This window comes from Oncorhynchus nerka, linkage group LG1, assembly GCF_034236695.1.
Source record: "Oncorhynchus nerka isolate Pitt River linkage group LG1, Oner_Uvic_2.0, whole genome shotgun sequence".
Classification (NCBI taxonomy): domain Eukaryota; kingdom Metazoa; phylum Chordata; class Actinopteri; order Salmoniformes; family Salmonidae; genus Oncorhynchus; species Oncorhynchus nerka.
Window position 1 is genome coordinate 32,014,079 of NC_088396.1, and position 16,438 is coordinate 32,030,516.

The 16,438-nt window shown below is 41.9% G+C and overlaps 1 protein-coding gene across 4 annotated transcripts in view; it reads left to right on the forward strand.

Moving 5' to 3' along the window:
* Positions 1–16,438, forward strand: part of LOC115129248 (WD repeat and FYVE domain-containing protein 2-like) — a 27,187-nt gene continuing 10,749 nt past the window's right edge. For all 4 annotated transcript variants that reach the window (XR_003863642.2, XR_003863643.2, XM_029659409.2 and 1 more), the window contains exons 1-12: positions 1–269; positions 2,943–3,010; positions 9,168–9,241; positions 9,810–9,864; positions 10,187–10,337; positions 11,974–12,086; positions 12,848–12,974; positions 13,741–13,846; positions 14,593–14,694; positions 15,319–15,449; positions 15,565–15,673; positions 16,218–16,292. Coding sequence is in view for 2 of the 4 variants with exons in the window: in XM_029659409.2 (XP_029515269.1) it covers positions 133–269; positions 2,943–3,010; positions 9,168–9,241; positions 9,810–9,864; positions 10,187–10,337; positions 11,974–12,086; positions 12,848–12,974; positions 13,741–13,846; positions 14,593–14,694; positions 15,319–15,449; positions 15,565–15,673; positions 16,218–16,247 (1,203 nt within the window). In the remaining 2 variants the exon portion in view is untranslated. The remainder of the gene's footprint in view (positions 270–2,942; positions 3,011–9,167; positions 9,242–9,809; positions 9,865–10,186; positions 10,338–11,973; positions 12,087–12,847; positions 12,975–13,740; positions 13,847–14,592; positions 14,695–15,318; positions 15,450–15,564; positions 15,674–16,217; positions 16,293–16,438) is intronic.

Genomic DNA, 16,438 nt, shown 5'->3' on the forward strand with positions numbered 1-16,438 from the left:
TGACTAGCAGCGTCTTTGGCTGTCACAACACACCGTATGCTGTGTTCAAAGTGCTGCTACAACACACTTTTGCGGCTCGACTAGGGCGTTATGTTACGGATAGCCAAAACCAGCTAGGCCTACACCTCCGGAATGGCGGCAGAAATACAACCCAAACCGCAGACTCGGACTCCTGTTCTGCTCAACAAAATCGAAGCTTCCCAAGATGTTGTGAACACAGCGGTCATAATTCCAAAGGAGGACGGGGTGATCAGTGTCTCAGAGGACAGGTAGGATGATACTGTTTGAGACCATTTGAAAATAAAAGAGAGCCGCACACTCTAGGAGCTCAGATGCAAAAATGTAATACCAACGTTTCGACAGCCAAGCTGTCTTCATCAGGGTATAATCAGAAGCACTGCGGGATGACTCGTTTATATAGTGTCAAAAGACACAGGTGTCTGTAATTATGGTCAAGAGTGGCCTAATATCATTGGTTAATAATCAAATATTAAAATGTCATACAAAGAACAGCATACAAACAACACATGGACAGCATACGATCATAGATTAATTTAACTACACAAGTTTACAAACAATTACAATGGCAAAGTCACAATAATCACAAGAATGGCTTCAGATCAAAGTCTACGTTGAGACCGAAGGGCGCAAGGGTCTTTAAATTAAACTGTTTGAGACCATGTCAAATATGTGACCACAGTAGGTAAAATATAATATTACAGATTGTGCACTATTTATAGCAACGCAAACATGTACTGGCACTATAAGCTCCCTATCGCTACTCGTTACGGTCATCATGGTCGGCGTTAAAACGGAGACAAATTACCATCTTTTCACGCCACTAAGATACGAAGTCATTTTTGTAGCAGGTTAGGAGAGCATTTTCTCTAGCCCTAAACCAAACTATAACCTCGGTATCCTAACTGAGGAACGCGCAACTCCGTTCTTACTTCGAGACGGAGCCATAACAATGCGTCACCATCAGTCAATGCTTGCAAAAATGTAAATTCTGATAACTGTTAGGCCTGCCAGTACCTACAATTGCGGTCTTTCCGCGGGGTTCTGAAATTATTACCTGTCATGACTTTTTTTCAAATATATCCACCGACTTATGAGGAAAAGGTCGGTGGTTTTATTCGCTAAAAGTATGAACCCCACAGTAGTACAGGACAAGCATAGGTACAATAATTTTCAGATTTGACATTTTTACAAGTATCGACAGGTGGTGACTCAATGGTGTTCCTAGCAAATCGCGCGACCAGTTATCGATAGTCAACTCCGCCTCGATATAAGCGAACGGAGTTGAGCGTTCCTCCGCTCTCTTCTAACCTGCTGCATAAGTTCTCATAACCTGTTATGAAAAAGTCACTTCGGTAACGAAGTGGCTTGAAAATAGTTTTCTTAACTAAAAGACGCAGAGATTGAAACTCAGCAAAAAATGAAACGTCAATTGTGTTTATTTTCAGCAAACTTAACGTGTATATATTTGTAGGAACATAACAAGATTCAACAACTGAGACATGGCACTGAACAAGTTCCAAAGGTATGTGACTGACAGAAATAGAATGTGTCCCTGAACAAAGGGTGAACAGGGGGGTCAAAATCAAACGTAACAGTTGGTGTGGCCACCAGCAGCATTAAGTACTGCAGTGCATCTCCTCATGGACTGCACCAGATTTGCCAGTTCTTGCTTTGAGATGTTACCCCACTCTTCCACCAAGGCACCTGCAAGTTCCTGGACAATTCTGGGGGGAATAGCCCTCGCCTTCACCCTCGGATCCAACAGGTCCCAGACGTGCTCAATGGGATTGAGATCCGGGCTCATCGCTGGTCATGGCAGAACACTGACATTCCTGTCTTGCGGGAAATCACGCACAGAACGAGCAGTATGGCTGGTGGCATTGTCATGCTGGAGGGTCATGTCAGGATGAGCCTGCAGGAAGGGTATCACATGAGGGAGGAGGATGTCTTCCCTGCAAAGCACAGCATTGAGATTGCCTGCAATGACAACGAGCTCAGTCTGATGACTCAGTGACACACCGCCCCAGACCATGATGGATTCTCCACGCTCATTCCTTCGACGATAAACTCGAATCCAACCATCACCCCAGGTGAGACAAAACCGAAACTCATCAGCGAAGAGCACTTTTTGCCAGCCCCGTCTGGTCCAGTGACGGTGGGTTTGTGCCCATAGGCGATGTTGTTGCTGGTGATGTCTGGTGAGGACCTGCCTTACAACAGGCCTATAAAGCCCTCAGTCCAGCCTCTCTCAGCCTATTGCGCACAGTCTGAGCACTGATTGAGGGATTGTGCATTCCTGGTCTAACTCGGGCAGTTGTTGTTGCCATCCTGTACCTGTCCCGCAGGTGTGATGTTTGGATGCACCGATCCTGTGTGTTGTTCCACGTGGTCTGCCACTGCGAGGACGATCAGCTGTCCGTCCTGTCTCCCTGTTGCGCTGTCTTTTGTGTCTCAAAGTACGGACATTGCCATTTATTGCCCTGGCCACATCTGCAGTCCTCATGCCTCCTTGCTGCCTGTTCACGCAGATGAGCAGGGACCCTGGGCATCTTAGTTTTGGTGTTTTTCAGAGTCAGTTGAAATGCCTCTTTAGTGCCCTAACTGTGACCTTAATTGCTTACCGTCTGTAAGCTGTTAGTGTCTTAATGACTGTTCCACAGGTGCATGTTCATGAATTTTTATGGTCCATAGAACAAGCATGGGAAACGGTGTTTACACCCTTTACAATGAAGATCTGTGAAGTTATTTGGATTTTTACGAATTATCTTTGAAAGCAGGGACCTGAAAAAGGAACGTTTCTTTTTTTGCTGAGTTTATTATATGCTACTGTATTTGAGTCAATACCTCTCTGACATGGTGGTCCCTACGGCAGTTTGATAGTCGCGACCAATACATAACCAGAATGGCTTTGTGACCCGCAGGACGATCCGGATATGGCTGAAGAGAGACAGTGGTCAGTACTGGCCCAGCATTTACCACACAATGCCAGGTGAGTCATCACCTTTCATGTCTTACTGGGCGATTCCACGACAGCAGGAGTGGAAATGTTTGGTATCTCTGATTGTTCTGGCAATTCTCACGTTAGAACTTCATTGGGAGGAATAATGTTTCATATGTTTTTTACATTTGTATTGCAAACAATTTTTGGGGAAAATCATGATGACATTTTGCCATTTTAGGTCCTATTTTGACCTATACATGCCTCCTGTAAGACTTTATGATCCGTGAACCGTACAACATCTTTGTGTCGTTATACTCTTTTATAATGTGCTCTAACACATGGAGTATGTCTAGATTAGAGGTCGACCGATTAATCGGAATGGCCTATTAATTAGGGCCGATTTAAAGTTTTCATAACAATCGTAAATCTGTATTTTTGGACACCAATTTGGCCGATTTTAAATTATTATTATTTTATTTTTTTTTACCTTTATTTAATCTTTATTTAACTAGGCAAATCAGTTAAGAACACATTCTTATTTGCAATGACGGCCTAGGAACGGTGGGTTAACTGCCTCGTTCAGGAGCAGAACAACAGATTTTTACCTTGAATCCCCCGAGCTGACAATCTTGCAACCTTACAGTTAACTAGTCCAATGCTCAAACCACCTGATTACATTGCACTCCACGAGGAGACTGCCTGTTACGCGAATGCAGTAAGAAGCCAAGGTAAGTTGCTAGCTAGCATTAAACTTATCTTATAAAAAACTATCAATCAATCTTAATCACTAACTCCACATGGTTGATATTAGTAGTTTATCTAGCGTGTCCTGCGTTGCATATAATCTTTGCGGTGCGTATCATTGCTCCAATGTGTAACTAACCATAAACATCAATGCCTTTCTTAAAATCAATACACAGAAGTATATATTTTTAAACCTGCATGTTTAGCTAAAATAAATCCAGGTTAGCAGGCAATATTAACCAGGGGAAATTGTGTCACTTCTCTTGCGTTCATTGCACGCAGGGTCAGTGTATATGCAACAGTTTGGGCCGCCTAATTTGCCAGAATTTTACATAATTATGACATAACATTGAAGGTTGTGCAATGCAACAGGAATATTTAGACTTACGGTTCCGTATTTCACTGAAAGAATAAACGTCTTGTTTTCGAGATGATAGTTTCCGGATTCGGCCATATTAATGACTTAAGGCTCGTATTTCTGTGTGTTATCATGTTATAACTAAGTCTATGATTTGATAGAGCAGTCTGACTGAGCGATGGTAGGCAGCAGCAGGCTTGTAAGCATCCATTCAAACAGCATTTTCATGCGTTTGCCAGCAGCTGTTTATGACTTCAAGCCTATCAACTCCCGAGGTTAGGCTGGTGTTACCGATGTGAAATTTCTAGCTACTTAGCGGGGTGCGCGCTAATAGTGTTTCAAACGTCACTCGCTCTGAGACTTGGAGTGGTTGTTCCCCTTGCTCTGCATGGGTAACGCTGCTTTGAGGGTGGCTGTTGTTGATGTGTTCCTGGTTCGAGCCCAGGTAGGAGCGAGGAGAAGGAAGGAAGCTATACTGTTACACTGGCAATACTAAAGTGCCTATAAGAACATCCAATAGTCAAAAGGTTAATGAAATACAAATGGTATAGAGGGAAATAGTCCTATAATTCCTATAATAACTAAAACGTCTTACCTGGGAATATTGAAGACTTTCATATGTTCTCATGTTCTGAGCAAGGAACTGAAACATTAGCTTTCTTACTTTTACTTTCTTCTCCAACACTTAGTGCAAATACAATTTAAACCAAATTGAACATGTTTCATTATTTATTTGAGGCTAAATTTAATTTATTGATGTATTATATTAAGTTAAAATAAGTGTTCATTCAGTATTGTTGTAATTGTCATTATTACACATTTTAAAAATAGGCGGATATAATCGGTATCGGCTTTTTTTGGTCCTCCAATAATCGGTATTGGCGTTGAAAAATCATAATCGATCGACCTCTAGTCTAGATTTCGAAATTCATCTTCACATTAATTTATTAAACATAACATGAATATCTCAAAAGTACCCTTTGTGATTTAGTTAATTTTAAGACGTATTGTTTGGAACAATATACAATATAAGTGCATAACATTTCCAGAGTGGGCTCTCCGCTAATTCTGAAGTTTATGAGCACCACCAACAATAAATGGATTCAAAGAGAACCCTCTGCTGAATGTGCAATCCTAAAAGAGGATTGTGATTAGTTAATGACCTATGGTCAATTTCTATGTGTGAAATGTAAAGTAACAGAGAACCTACTGGAAATGTCATGTTTGAAGAGAATTGGTGTGGAAAAATTCTTACACATAGGGACACTCAATTTCAATCTTGAATGTCATTGTTCATTGTCAGTGCGCAGGAGAGTTTCCAACCAACTCAATGCACCAAAGTACACATGTCAATCAGGAGCTCCTCCTTGGGTAGACCCAGCAGTTGTCTGATATACAGCTATACACAGACAAGTTATATTTGCATAATTCATTAATCATTACCATTTTGTTTCATTCATGTGACCTATCAACACCTCACAAGGCTTCTCTCTAAGCTGAGAACTTGAAACTGAGATATCGTTAGTTTGTTCTCAAAACGTCTGGGCGTACTGCCAAATTGCAGCTACTGATAAGTGAGGATTTGTAAACTCAGCCACTTGCATGAACACAGAAATTGGTTTAGAGAACATAACATGAATAGAACACCTATATTAGTTATAAGAAAAGAACGAACATTCAAATTCCCATTACAGTATATTGTTCCAAACCATTTGTCAGAAAATAAGCCAAATCAAAAAGGGTAGTTGAGATATTTACATTATTTTTAATGTTCAGGAAATTAATGTGAAAATATGTATTTCAGAATCTAGACCTCCAAATTTCAGAGCACACTATAAGGAATATAATGACACCAGGATGTTGCCTGTATCATGAACCAATCACGGCTCATAGGGTTTTACAGTAGGCATGTATTGGTCTAAATAGGACCTAAAATAGAAAAAAATAAAAATAAATCCTCTATGGGGAAAAATGAGTGGTGGAAAAACAATTGGAACCGTTCCCAGGTTATGAGTATTATGACTGGTACTGTGGTACTCTATGGCCACTTTTATCACGATTTTCTCAAATGGTTTGTGCTACAAATGTAAAAACCATGTTAATCATACTTCTTACCAGTGAAGTTTATGTGATAATTGCTAGAACAATCTGAGATACCAAAATATCTTAGGGTTACTCTGGCATGGATTTGCCCTACTTATAAAAAAGATTGGTCGCGTACACATATTTTGCAAATGTTATCGCTGGTTTAGCAAAATGCTTATAACTGAGTTAGGCGCCTCGGCCTAGCTATTCCATTGGCCTCATTTTGTCAACAGCTCTTCTGCCTGTGTGGTTTTAACGTCTGTTCCAGTTTGAATGAGTTAAACAACCATTTAGTCTATATTTCAGTTTGACCCAATGTTTTAAAGGTCCAATGCAGCCATTTGTATCTCTATCAAATCATTTCTGGGTAAGGGCCTCCCGGGTGGCGCAGTGGTCTAGCTGCGCCACCAGAGATTCTGGGTTCGCGCCCAGGCTCTGTCGCAGCCGGCCGCGACCGGGAGGTCCGTTGCGACGAGACAAGATAGTAAGATAGTAATTACTAACACTTGGATACCACGAAATTGGGGAAAAAAGGGGTTAAAAAATATTTAAAAAATAATCATTTCTGAGTAACAATTAAGTACCTTAATTCAATTAAAATAGTCAAAATACAGCTTCTCATCCAATTTTTTTTGCTGGGCTGTCTGGGAGTGGGCTGTCTGGGAGTGGGCTGTCTGGGAGTGGTCAGTGTGGGCAGAACAAAACTAGCTGTTATTGACAGAGGTTTGGAACACTCTTATTGTCTAACTAATGTACTGCCTGGGGATGTCACCAGTAGAGCTGGGCGATATGGACAAAAATCCATATCAAGTTAAATTGACTGAATATCACTGATACATTTAACAATACGTTTATACCATGTGCAACAGTTATTTTTTTAAGCATTTTTTTATATTACCCTAAACTACTGCATTGAATGATGTAGCTATCAATTGTCCCATTAACAATCACCCATATTAGCTAACTTCTTTCATTTCGAGCTTCACATATCTCTAGTAGGGCCCTGTAGGTTATTTATCGTAATGAACAATATCAGCAAAATGTCCATGATACAGTGCATTTGGAAAGTATTCAGACCCCTTGACTTTTTCCACATTTTGTTACACCTGCATTGTTTGCTGTTTGGGGTTTTAGGCTGGGTTTCTGTACAGCACTTTGAGATATCAGCTGATGTACGAAGGGCTATATAAATCAATTTGATTTGATTTGATTTGTTACGTTACATCCTTATTCTAAAATGTATTACATTGTTTTTTCCCCGTCATCAACTACATACAATACCCCATAATGACAAAGCAAAAAGTTTAAAAAAAATGTTGCATCTAAACTGAAATGACATTTACATAAGTATTCAGACCATTTACTCAGTACTTTGTTGAAGCACCTTTGGCAGTGATTACAGCCTCGACTCTTCTTGGGTATGACGTAACAAGCTTGGCACACCCGTATTTGGGGAGTTTCTCCCATTCTTCTCGGCAGATCCTCTCAAGCTCTGTCAGATTGGATGGGGAGCGTCACTGCACAGCTATTTTCAGGTCTCTCCAGAGACGTTTGATCGGGTTCGAGTCCGGGCTCTGGCTGGGCTACTCATGGACATTCAGAGACTTGTCCTGAAGCCACTCCTGCATTATCTTTGCAGTGTGCTTAGGGTCGTTGTCCTGTTGGAAGGTGAACCTTCACCCCAGTCTGAGGTCTTGAGCACTCTGAAGCAGGTTTTCATCAAGGATCTCTACTTTGCTCTGTTCATCTTTCCCTCGATCCTGACTAGTCTCCCATTCCCTGCTGCTGAAAAACATCCCCACAGCATGATGCTGCCACCACTATACTTCACCGTAGGGATGGAAGGTTTTCCCACCTCCACAGATTTCTTGGTCACCTCCCTGACCAAGGCCCTTCTCCCCTGATCTTCTTCCATTTAGAAATGGAGGCCACTATGTTCTTGGGGACCTTCAATGCTGCAGAAATGTTTTGCTACCCTTCCCCAGATCTGTGCCTCGACACAATCCTGTCTCGGAGCTCTACGGACAATTACTTCGACCTCATTCATGGCTTGGTGTTTGCTCTGACATGCACTGTGAACTGTGGGACCTTATATAGACAGGTGTGTGTGCTTTTCCAAATCATGTCCAATCAATTGAATTTACCACAGGTTGACTCCAATCCAGTTGTAGAAACATCTCAATGATGATATATGGGAGCAGGATGCACCTGAGCTCAATTACACGTCGCATAGCAAAGGTTCTGAATACTTAACTAAATAAGGTATTTGTTTTTTAAATTTGTAATACACATTTGCAAAACATTTCTACAAACCTGTTTTCGCTTTGTCATTAGGGTTAGATTGTTGAGGATTTAAAAAAAAAATGTATACATTCGAGAGTAAGACTAACAATGTAGAAAGTCAAGGGGTCTGAATACTTTCTGAAGTTTCTAGTTTGGACATTGTCAATAATTTTTGGGTTATTGTCCTAGCTCTAGTCACCAGCTAGGCCAAAACTCCATCTCACCAAAACAGGCTAACATTTCAAACAGCTCTTACACTAATTGCCCATTATCATATTGTTCACAGTTTCACAGTATTAGGCTATTCCAACCTCTATAGTGTGGAAATGTATAAAACACAGGAAAATCACTTGACTGCACTGGGCCTTTAATGACTAATTGGTGCATTGTGCCTGGCAGGCTTAAGTTTGAAATGCATTCCAAATTGGGATTCCTAGAGATAAGCCTATGCATGTGCCTGTCTGGAAAGTCTGTCTTAAGTTATTCAGGAAGTCACCACCCTCTTCAGTTCCATTTCCTAAAGTGTACTGCAAGTAATCATCTTCATTTTGACATGTTCCCTACTTCCCTTGTTTTTTCTTTCTGCATGTTGTGCAATCACTGAAAATCCATCATGTAGTCACTACCCCAGTCAGTGATTTCCCCCTCAATGCACATGGCACTGGAGAGTGGAGACACCCCACACTTGTACAGTGTTACAGGCCTTTTCTTAGTTTAGTTCCTTTCTCTTCCTAGATTCTTGCTCCTGTATGTCCTTTAACCCAGAGACCAGGAGGCTGTCTATGGGGATGGAGAATGGAACCATCTCTGTAAGTGACCGTTTCTGTTGTCTAAGATACTCATGAGTCATACTCATGAGTCATACTTTTATACCAAGCATCCATTCTTATCCCCCAGTCAAGCCTGATATACATACTAAAACCCCAGGGCCAGATTGGGGTCTGGTTGTGTTGGTTCAAGTCATGATTTCATGTTTAACATTTAGCGGGTCACTAAGTAGCTAGCTACTGTCTCTTGCTCTCGCGCTCTTTTGCACTGAGTCTTTGCTTCTCCATACAACAGCACTGATCAATACTGCCAGAGGGGTTGCATCTGAGTAACCTAATCTTCTGCGTGATTGGCTAAGCAGTTAGGTGGATCAATCAACACATGGATACTAAATATGTCTATCTACAGGAAGTGTAGACCTGGGTTTCCTTATGGGATTCATAGCCTAAAACTAACATGGATATACTTTGCTAAACCTAAGCTCTTCCTTTTGAGTCAGAAGGTCATTTCAAGCGTTGTGTAACTTTGACCTAAAAGTATGCCCATATCAAAGAAATACTGTGCTTTCTCTTGGGAAAACCAGTGAGTGACATACTTTCTCTTTTTCAGGAGTTCATCCTGTCAGAAGACTACAACAAGATGACTCCGGCACAGACCTATCAGGGTGAGATGGGAAGTGTGGCCACAGGCTGTGTTCTTTGTGTGACTCAGCTGACTCTGGTCAATGGCAGGAAGGGATGAAACATGGCAAAATAATGGATTTTTTTCCTATTCATGGCACTTTTGTTGGTTTTAGCTACAAGGCCTCTGAAAGCAATGTACTAATATTGAGCTTGCTGCCAACAGCTCTACTGTACGACTGCCATCTTGTCTGTTTTTATCCATTTTAAAGGATGCAAAGAACACCAATCCGTCTACTTTTTTTGTACAGTATATGACCAGTATTTTTTGTTTATTATCATGACATTGTGTGTGTTCTGTATCAGCCCACCAGGGCAGAGTGACAGTGGTGCTGTTTGTTTTGGAGATGGAGTGGGTCCTCAGTACAGGACAGGACAAGAACTTCACCTGGCACTGCTCTGAGAGTGGAACACAGCTGGGGTTATACCGCACCACCGCCTGGGTCTCTGGACTGCAGTATCCTTCATCTTTTACAAACCACATTCCTCTATTCTATTCATTCCATTCCATTCACATGCTGTTGCTGATTGGGTAAAACAAATCACTACAGTTACATATCGCAATATTATTTTGGGATGATATTTGATTCCAAGTATCAATTTGTAAAAAATAATAAAGATTTAAAATAATATGCTACTGTAGGTAGCGTTAGCTATTTTTCAATCTATAGCTTTTGTTCTCCATCTTCTTTATAAATATTGAGCCAACATGTTTTCAGTACTTTTACTTCCCTGACTGATCAAAACTAGTTTTCTCATGCTGTCTTGTCTCTCTGCAGAAGACATATAGTGAGCAAAATGTTTGAGACTTTAAATCGCAAAATCAAATCATAAGAATCGCAATACATATTGTGTTGGCACCTAAGTATCGTGATAATATTGTATTGTGAGGTAATTCCCAGCTCTAGTTGCTATGTAGCAAATATCTTAACAAGTACTACCTGTGTGTGAAGTCCAAAGCCACAGACAACATTTCAAGTGGTAACAGCGCACTCGACTGGGTCTCCACCTCAAACAAGTATATATTTGAGGCGTTATGGGAGGATGTGGCCCTCTTGTGCTTTCTCCTACAATGCAGTAGACCAGAGAGGGAGCCAGGTAAGCGTCCCAGTAGCTTTTCTTAATTGGGAACGCTAACGATAGCCTTCAGTCATGTGGCCCAAGGCAATGGTCCGGGAGATTTCCGTAATGGCAAGATAAAAGGTCTGGGTCCACTCTGCTGTGGTGGGCTCTCTATCAACTAGCTCTGTGAGGTCTTGAGACTGACTTATGCTTCAAAGACCGGGATAAACAATTCCAATGTTAAGTACAACAACAACAAAAAATCTGATTTCTTCCTGACATTCATATGGCAACCATTTTGTTTGTTTTGGTTTTGTATACCTTTTTACAAACCCAGAGAAGTCATTATTACATTTGCACACACTGTACATCGATTTTTCTATTGTTATTGACTGTCCGTTTGTTTATCCCATGTGTAACTCTATGTTGTTTTTGTCGCACTGCTTTGCTTTATCTTTGCCAGGTTGCAGTTGTAAATGAGAACTTGTTCTCAACTGGTTAAATAAAGGTGAAATAATTTGTATTATATTTTTTATTATGTTATTCAAAATTCTTGAAATGAACTACTTGGAATGTGTTTATTTAGTATTTCATCCAGCAAATGTTTCTAAACAACCACGGTTCCGAGTTGGCCTGGGATCCGATTAGTACAGCAACCCTTTTCAGGAGGAGAAATGTGTGTTCTGAGAAGATTTGTCTTATTGTTTTCTCTCTTTTGATTGCTTTTATTTATAATTTTGGCCTCTCACTGAAAGGTCTCTTGAGTTCAGAGACTAAATACGTATGATTTTGTAGCTAATGAACAGTTAACTGTGGTAAGGTTTATCTGATGTGGGTTTTTTTTGTTGGAAATTTAAGAGGTGTAAGGCAGTCAGTCCGTCACTGAATAGAATGAACCACATACGAGTAGGTTTCAACCAGGAAACACTGATTGAATAGAATAAATACAGTGTGTGCAAATCCCTGAAGTTGCTCCGATGCAAACAGTTCAGTTAAACGATCATTGGCATCCTTGACCCTGCCCCTCCCAGGTTCGACGTGGAGACGAGGCACGCCTTTGTGGGCGACTACTCTGGTCAGGTGACCATCCTCAAGCTGGAGCTGGACAGCTGTAGTCTGGTCACCACCTTCAAAGGACACACCGGTATTACTACTACACCCCATGTTGCAAAACAACACTTGTCCCCTAACCCCTAGTACCCCATCCTCCCCCAGCCTTGAAACACCACCATTTGGGACTCCTCCATTGGTTTCTATACACAGAGGAAGCAAAATAAAGTGCCCCTAAATATTTGAAAGAAAGCACACATACTATTTTAAACCCTTGGAGATTTTATAAATCGGTCTACTACCCACTTTTTATTTTCATCCTAACTGACCGTCCCTCCTGTCCACTCGGGCCACCTGCCAGCAGGGCTAGAGGTAATGTGGGACATTGTATACTCCAGAGGACAACCCTCACAGCTATTTATAAACCCTCTGTTCTGATCTGGGGTCAGTTGTTTTAGCACTCTCACATCTCCTACTTCCTATATTGACAGAAGAGCGTGTGACTGACAATGCTGCTGACAGCACCACTATTCCAGGCCTATCTGTTATCAGTGGGGTTACACATGTTTGTCATTATGCAAATATCTGCCGGTGAAAAGCACTGGAACATATTTCTCTTTGAATTAGACACAAAAGGGTGCTCAAGATGGATGAATTGTGGTTCATTAAAAGCAAAAGACTTGGCAGTTATTGAGAGGTTAGTTAATTTCAACTTGAATTTGCTCTGAGTCACTTTTGTCCACTTTCTAATAATTGAGGCCTTTTAGTTTCTTGTTTTTGTTCCACTTGACCAGGTCAAGTTTAAGAACCAGTGATGAGCTGAGGAATGTGTGTTTTGTGTTCTGCTGTCTTTAGGCAATGTGACAGCTCTGTGTTGGGACCCGGTCCAGAGAGTGTTGTTCTCCGGCAGCGCCGATCACTCCATCATCATGTGGGACATCGGGGGAGGCAAAGGCACCGCTATTGAACTTCAGGGACACAAGTAAGATTCACACACTGAACCTCAATAGAGTCCTCCAATACAGTCTTCAAATGTAGTCTCCATTGTAGTATAAAAAAAACATTCACGTGCTTCTACACCTGCATTGCTTGCTGTTTGGGGTTTTAGGCTGGGTTTCTGTACAGCACTTTGAGATATCAGCTGATGTACGAAGGGCTATATAAATACATTTGATTTGATTTGATTAGATTATAAACTGCTTGTTTCGAGTCCTGAATTCTGATTGGCTGACAGCTGTGGTATATCAGACCGAATAAAGGGGGGAAAAAAGGGAAAGGGGAAAAGCAGCTGTAATTGACAGAGGTTTGGAACACTTATTAGTTTATTAATTAATGATGTGATGTCACCAGGCAGGCCAAAATCCATCCCACCAAAATAGGTGGAAATTTCAGGCGGTCTTTTCAAACAGCTCTTAAACACGAAAAGGGCTTTATCATAATTTTCACAATTTCACAGTATTATACCAACCTCAGTGTGGAAATGTTCTATAAAACCACAGGATAATCACATCTGACTGCACCTGGGCCTTTAATCAATATGATAGTCTTAGAAACTGTTGAAATGTCCTTAGTAGTCTCCTTTAGGGCGCTTCATTATCCATAACTCCTGGATGTTTCACGGTCAGTTAAATTTTTGGGAGCGTTTGAAAGTGACTTATGTCACACCCAAGGATGTCATTCCGGTGGTGGGGAGAATCTACACTATTTCTGTACCACATTCTCTTTACGTGTGTGTGTTAACAATGCAGTGAGAAGGTCCAGGGCCTATGCTACGCGCCACATACACGTCAGCTGATCTCCTGCAGCTCAGATGGGGGCATCGTCATCTGGAACATGGACGTGACCAGACAAGAGGTGAGGGAGGGATGGACTGATAAAGATGGAGGGATGGATCAGAAGGAGGGAGGAAGACTAAACCTCAAGGCTGTGAGACGTGTGTGTGTGTGTGTGTGTGTGTGTGTGTGTGAAGTAGACAGGTTGAGTTCCTGGCACATATTGTCACCAGGGGGGGTTCGAAGGTTCACACACACCCCACAGATTTAAGCAACTTGGATGCAATAGGACTTTCAGGGAGAGAGTGGGTGAGGGAAGGAGAATGAATGTGCTATGGAGCTAAATCTGCAGTGAGGCCTGAGTGTTGGGCAGGGCTGTGTATAGGATTAGCTGGAGCACAGGGCCGGGTTGTGTCACTCCGACATAAGCACACCTTTCTTCCGTATAATCTGTCTAGCCCTAGATATGGGCCAGTCACAGCTCTGTGAGTGCATTGTCACCTCTGTCATTGACAGCATGGTATGGCAGAGTGCTTTGTCTGGCTGTTTCTGTCACCATGGAGGGATACCTGAAATGTGAACACGTACAGAGAGAGAATGACAAACTGAATGAAATTCAGAATGGTAACGTGCTGAATGCAAATGAGTGTTCAGTGTAGACTACCTGTGGCTCTGACTGGTTCTTTCTCTCACTTACGTTATACCTAACCACTTAATCTGGGTTAGTTTCCTTTTAAAACTCCTGGTGGTTAAAGGTAGGATTTAGTAAGGAAAAGCTGACTAGAGTAGTATTTAGAGTCTGTACTTAACCTGTCTGTGTTCCCTCAGACCCCAGAGTGGCTGGACAGTGATTCGTGTCAGAAGTGTGAGCAGCCATTCTTCTGGAACTTCAAACAGATGTGGGACAGTAAGAAAATCGGCCTGCGACAGGTACAGTGGGCACCATACTGTCACTGTGGGATATAGTTCACATATTGTCCACAAGAGGGCAGGAGAAAAACGTAAATGTTCCTATAAACTGGCTCGGTCACAAACAATACTCGCTCTTCAATGGAGCAGAAGTTTGTGTTGTTTTTCTGGGTGGCTAGATAGCTCGCAACAGTGACAAGAAGCTGCCATGGGGAATCATGGCTCATTTTTAGCTAGTTTTATCTTGTTCTTGATACCATGTCTTGTTTTGACTGATGTACTCTTGTCTGCTAATATGGCCAAAATGTGATGTAGGTGAGAGACAAGTGCTCATTGTGCAAATGTATTTCTGTTTTCAATAAACATTGGAGACAGAATGGCCAACCCTGCCTGTTTGCCCCATAATTGCTTTCACGCATCAGTTTTGTTGCTAAACAAACAAATTGTATTTGTCAAATGCACCAAATACTACAGGTATAGACTTTACAGTGAACCCCTCTATGGCAGTGTGAAATGCAGAAACATAGACCCGGTGTGGCCTCCGCTGTTTGTGACTACATGAGTGAGGGCAAGTGAGATATATGCACATTGGCCTTATCTGTAGGCTGAACCCAAGGCTCAGTGTCTCCTGTCTCCTCTCCCCAGCACCACTGCAGGAAGTGTGGGCAGGCAGTGTGTGGGAAGTGCTCGGCCAAGCGCTCCACCATCCCTCTCATGGGCTTCGAGTTTGAGGTGCGGGTGTGTGACAGCTGCCACGAGTCCATCACGGACGAGGAGTGAGTAACATGCATGCACAAAAAAGCCTATATCATCCTCTGGTCATCACATATTATCCTATACTTTAATTCCCATGGTGATAACACTATTTTGCCCCCTCCCCATGTCTTACAGCCGGGCGCCCACGGCGACATTCCATGACAGCAAACACAGCATAGTTTACATGCACTACGAGCCTACCATGGGCTGGCTACTGACCTCTGGGGCAGACAAGGTCGTCAAGGTGAGACAAACACGATGTCTCTTAAGGCAGCGTTTAGATAGGCAGCCCATTTCTGATCTTTTTTCCACTAACTGGTCTTTTGACCAATCACAGATCTTTTCACATCAGATATTTTTCAGAGTTGAGCTGATTGAGGGAAGACCAATTAGTGAGAAAAATAGCCTAATACAGGAATGGGAGGCATTGATACAATGACCTTTTAATGACAGTGCATATCCACTTATGAAGGAGGCATTGATACAATGACCTTTTAATGACAGTGCATATCCACATATGAAGGAGGCATTGATACAATGACCTTTTAATGACAGTGCATATCCACATATGAAGGAGGCATTGATACAATGACCTTTTAATGACAGTGCATATCCACATATGAAGGAGGCATTGATACAATGACCTTTTAATGACAGTGCATATCCACATATGAAGGAGGCATTGATACAATGACCTTTTAATGACAGTGCATATCCACATATGAAGGAGGCATTGATACAATGACAGGCATTGTTTTTTTTATACACCTTTATGTTTGTGTCAACAGCTCTGGGACATGACTCCAGTGGTGTCCTGAAGGTCATTGTTGATGGAGCATCATGGAGCTCCATCCACCTATCAGGTGAGAGCTTACATCATGGTGGACGTCATCCTGAGAGGAGGTGGTAATGTCCACAAGAACAACCACCACAATAGTAACATCCACAGAACCTAGAAATACCAGGCCTTTCTTACCTGCCCCTTGTCCCTCTTGGTGACTAAATGTGC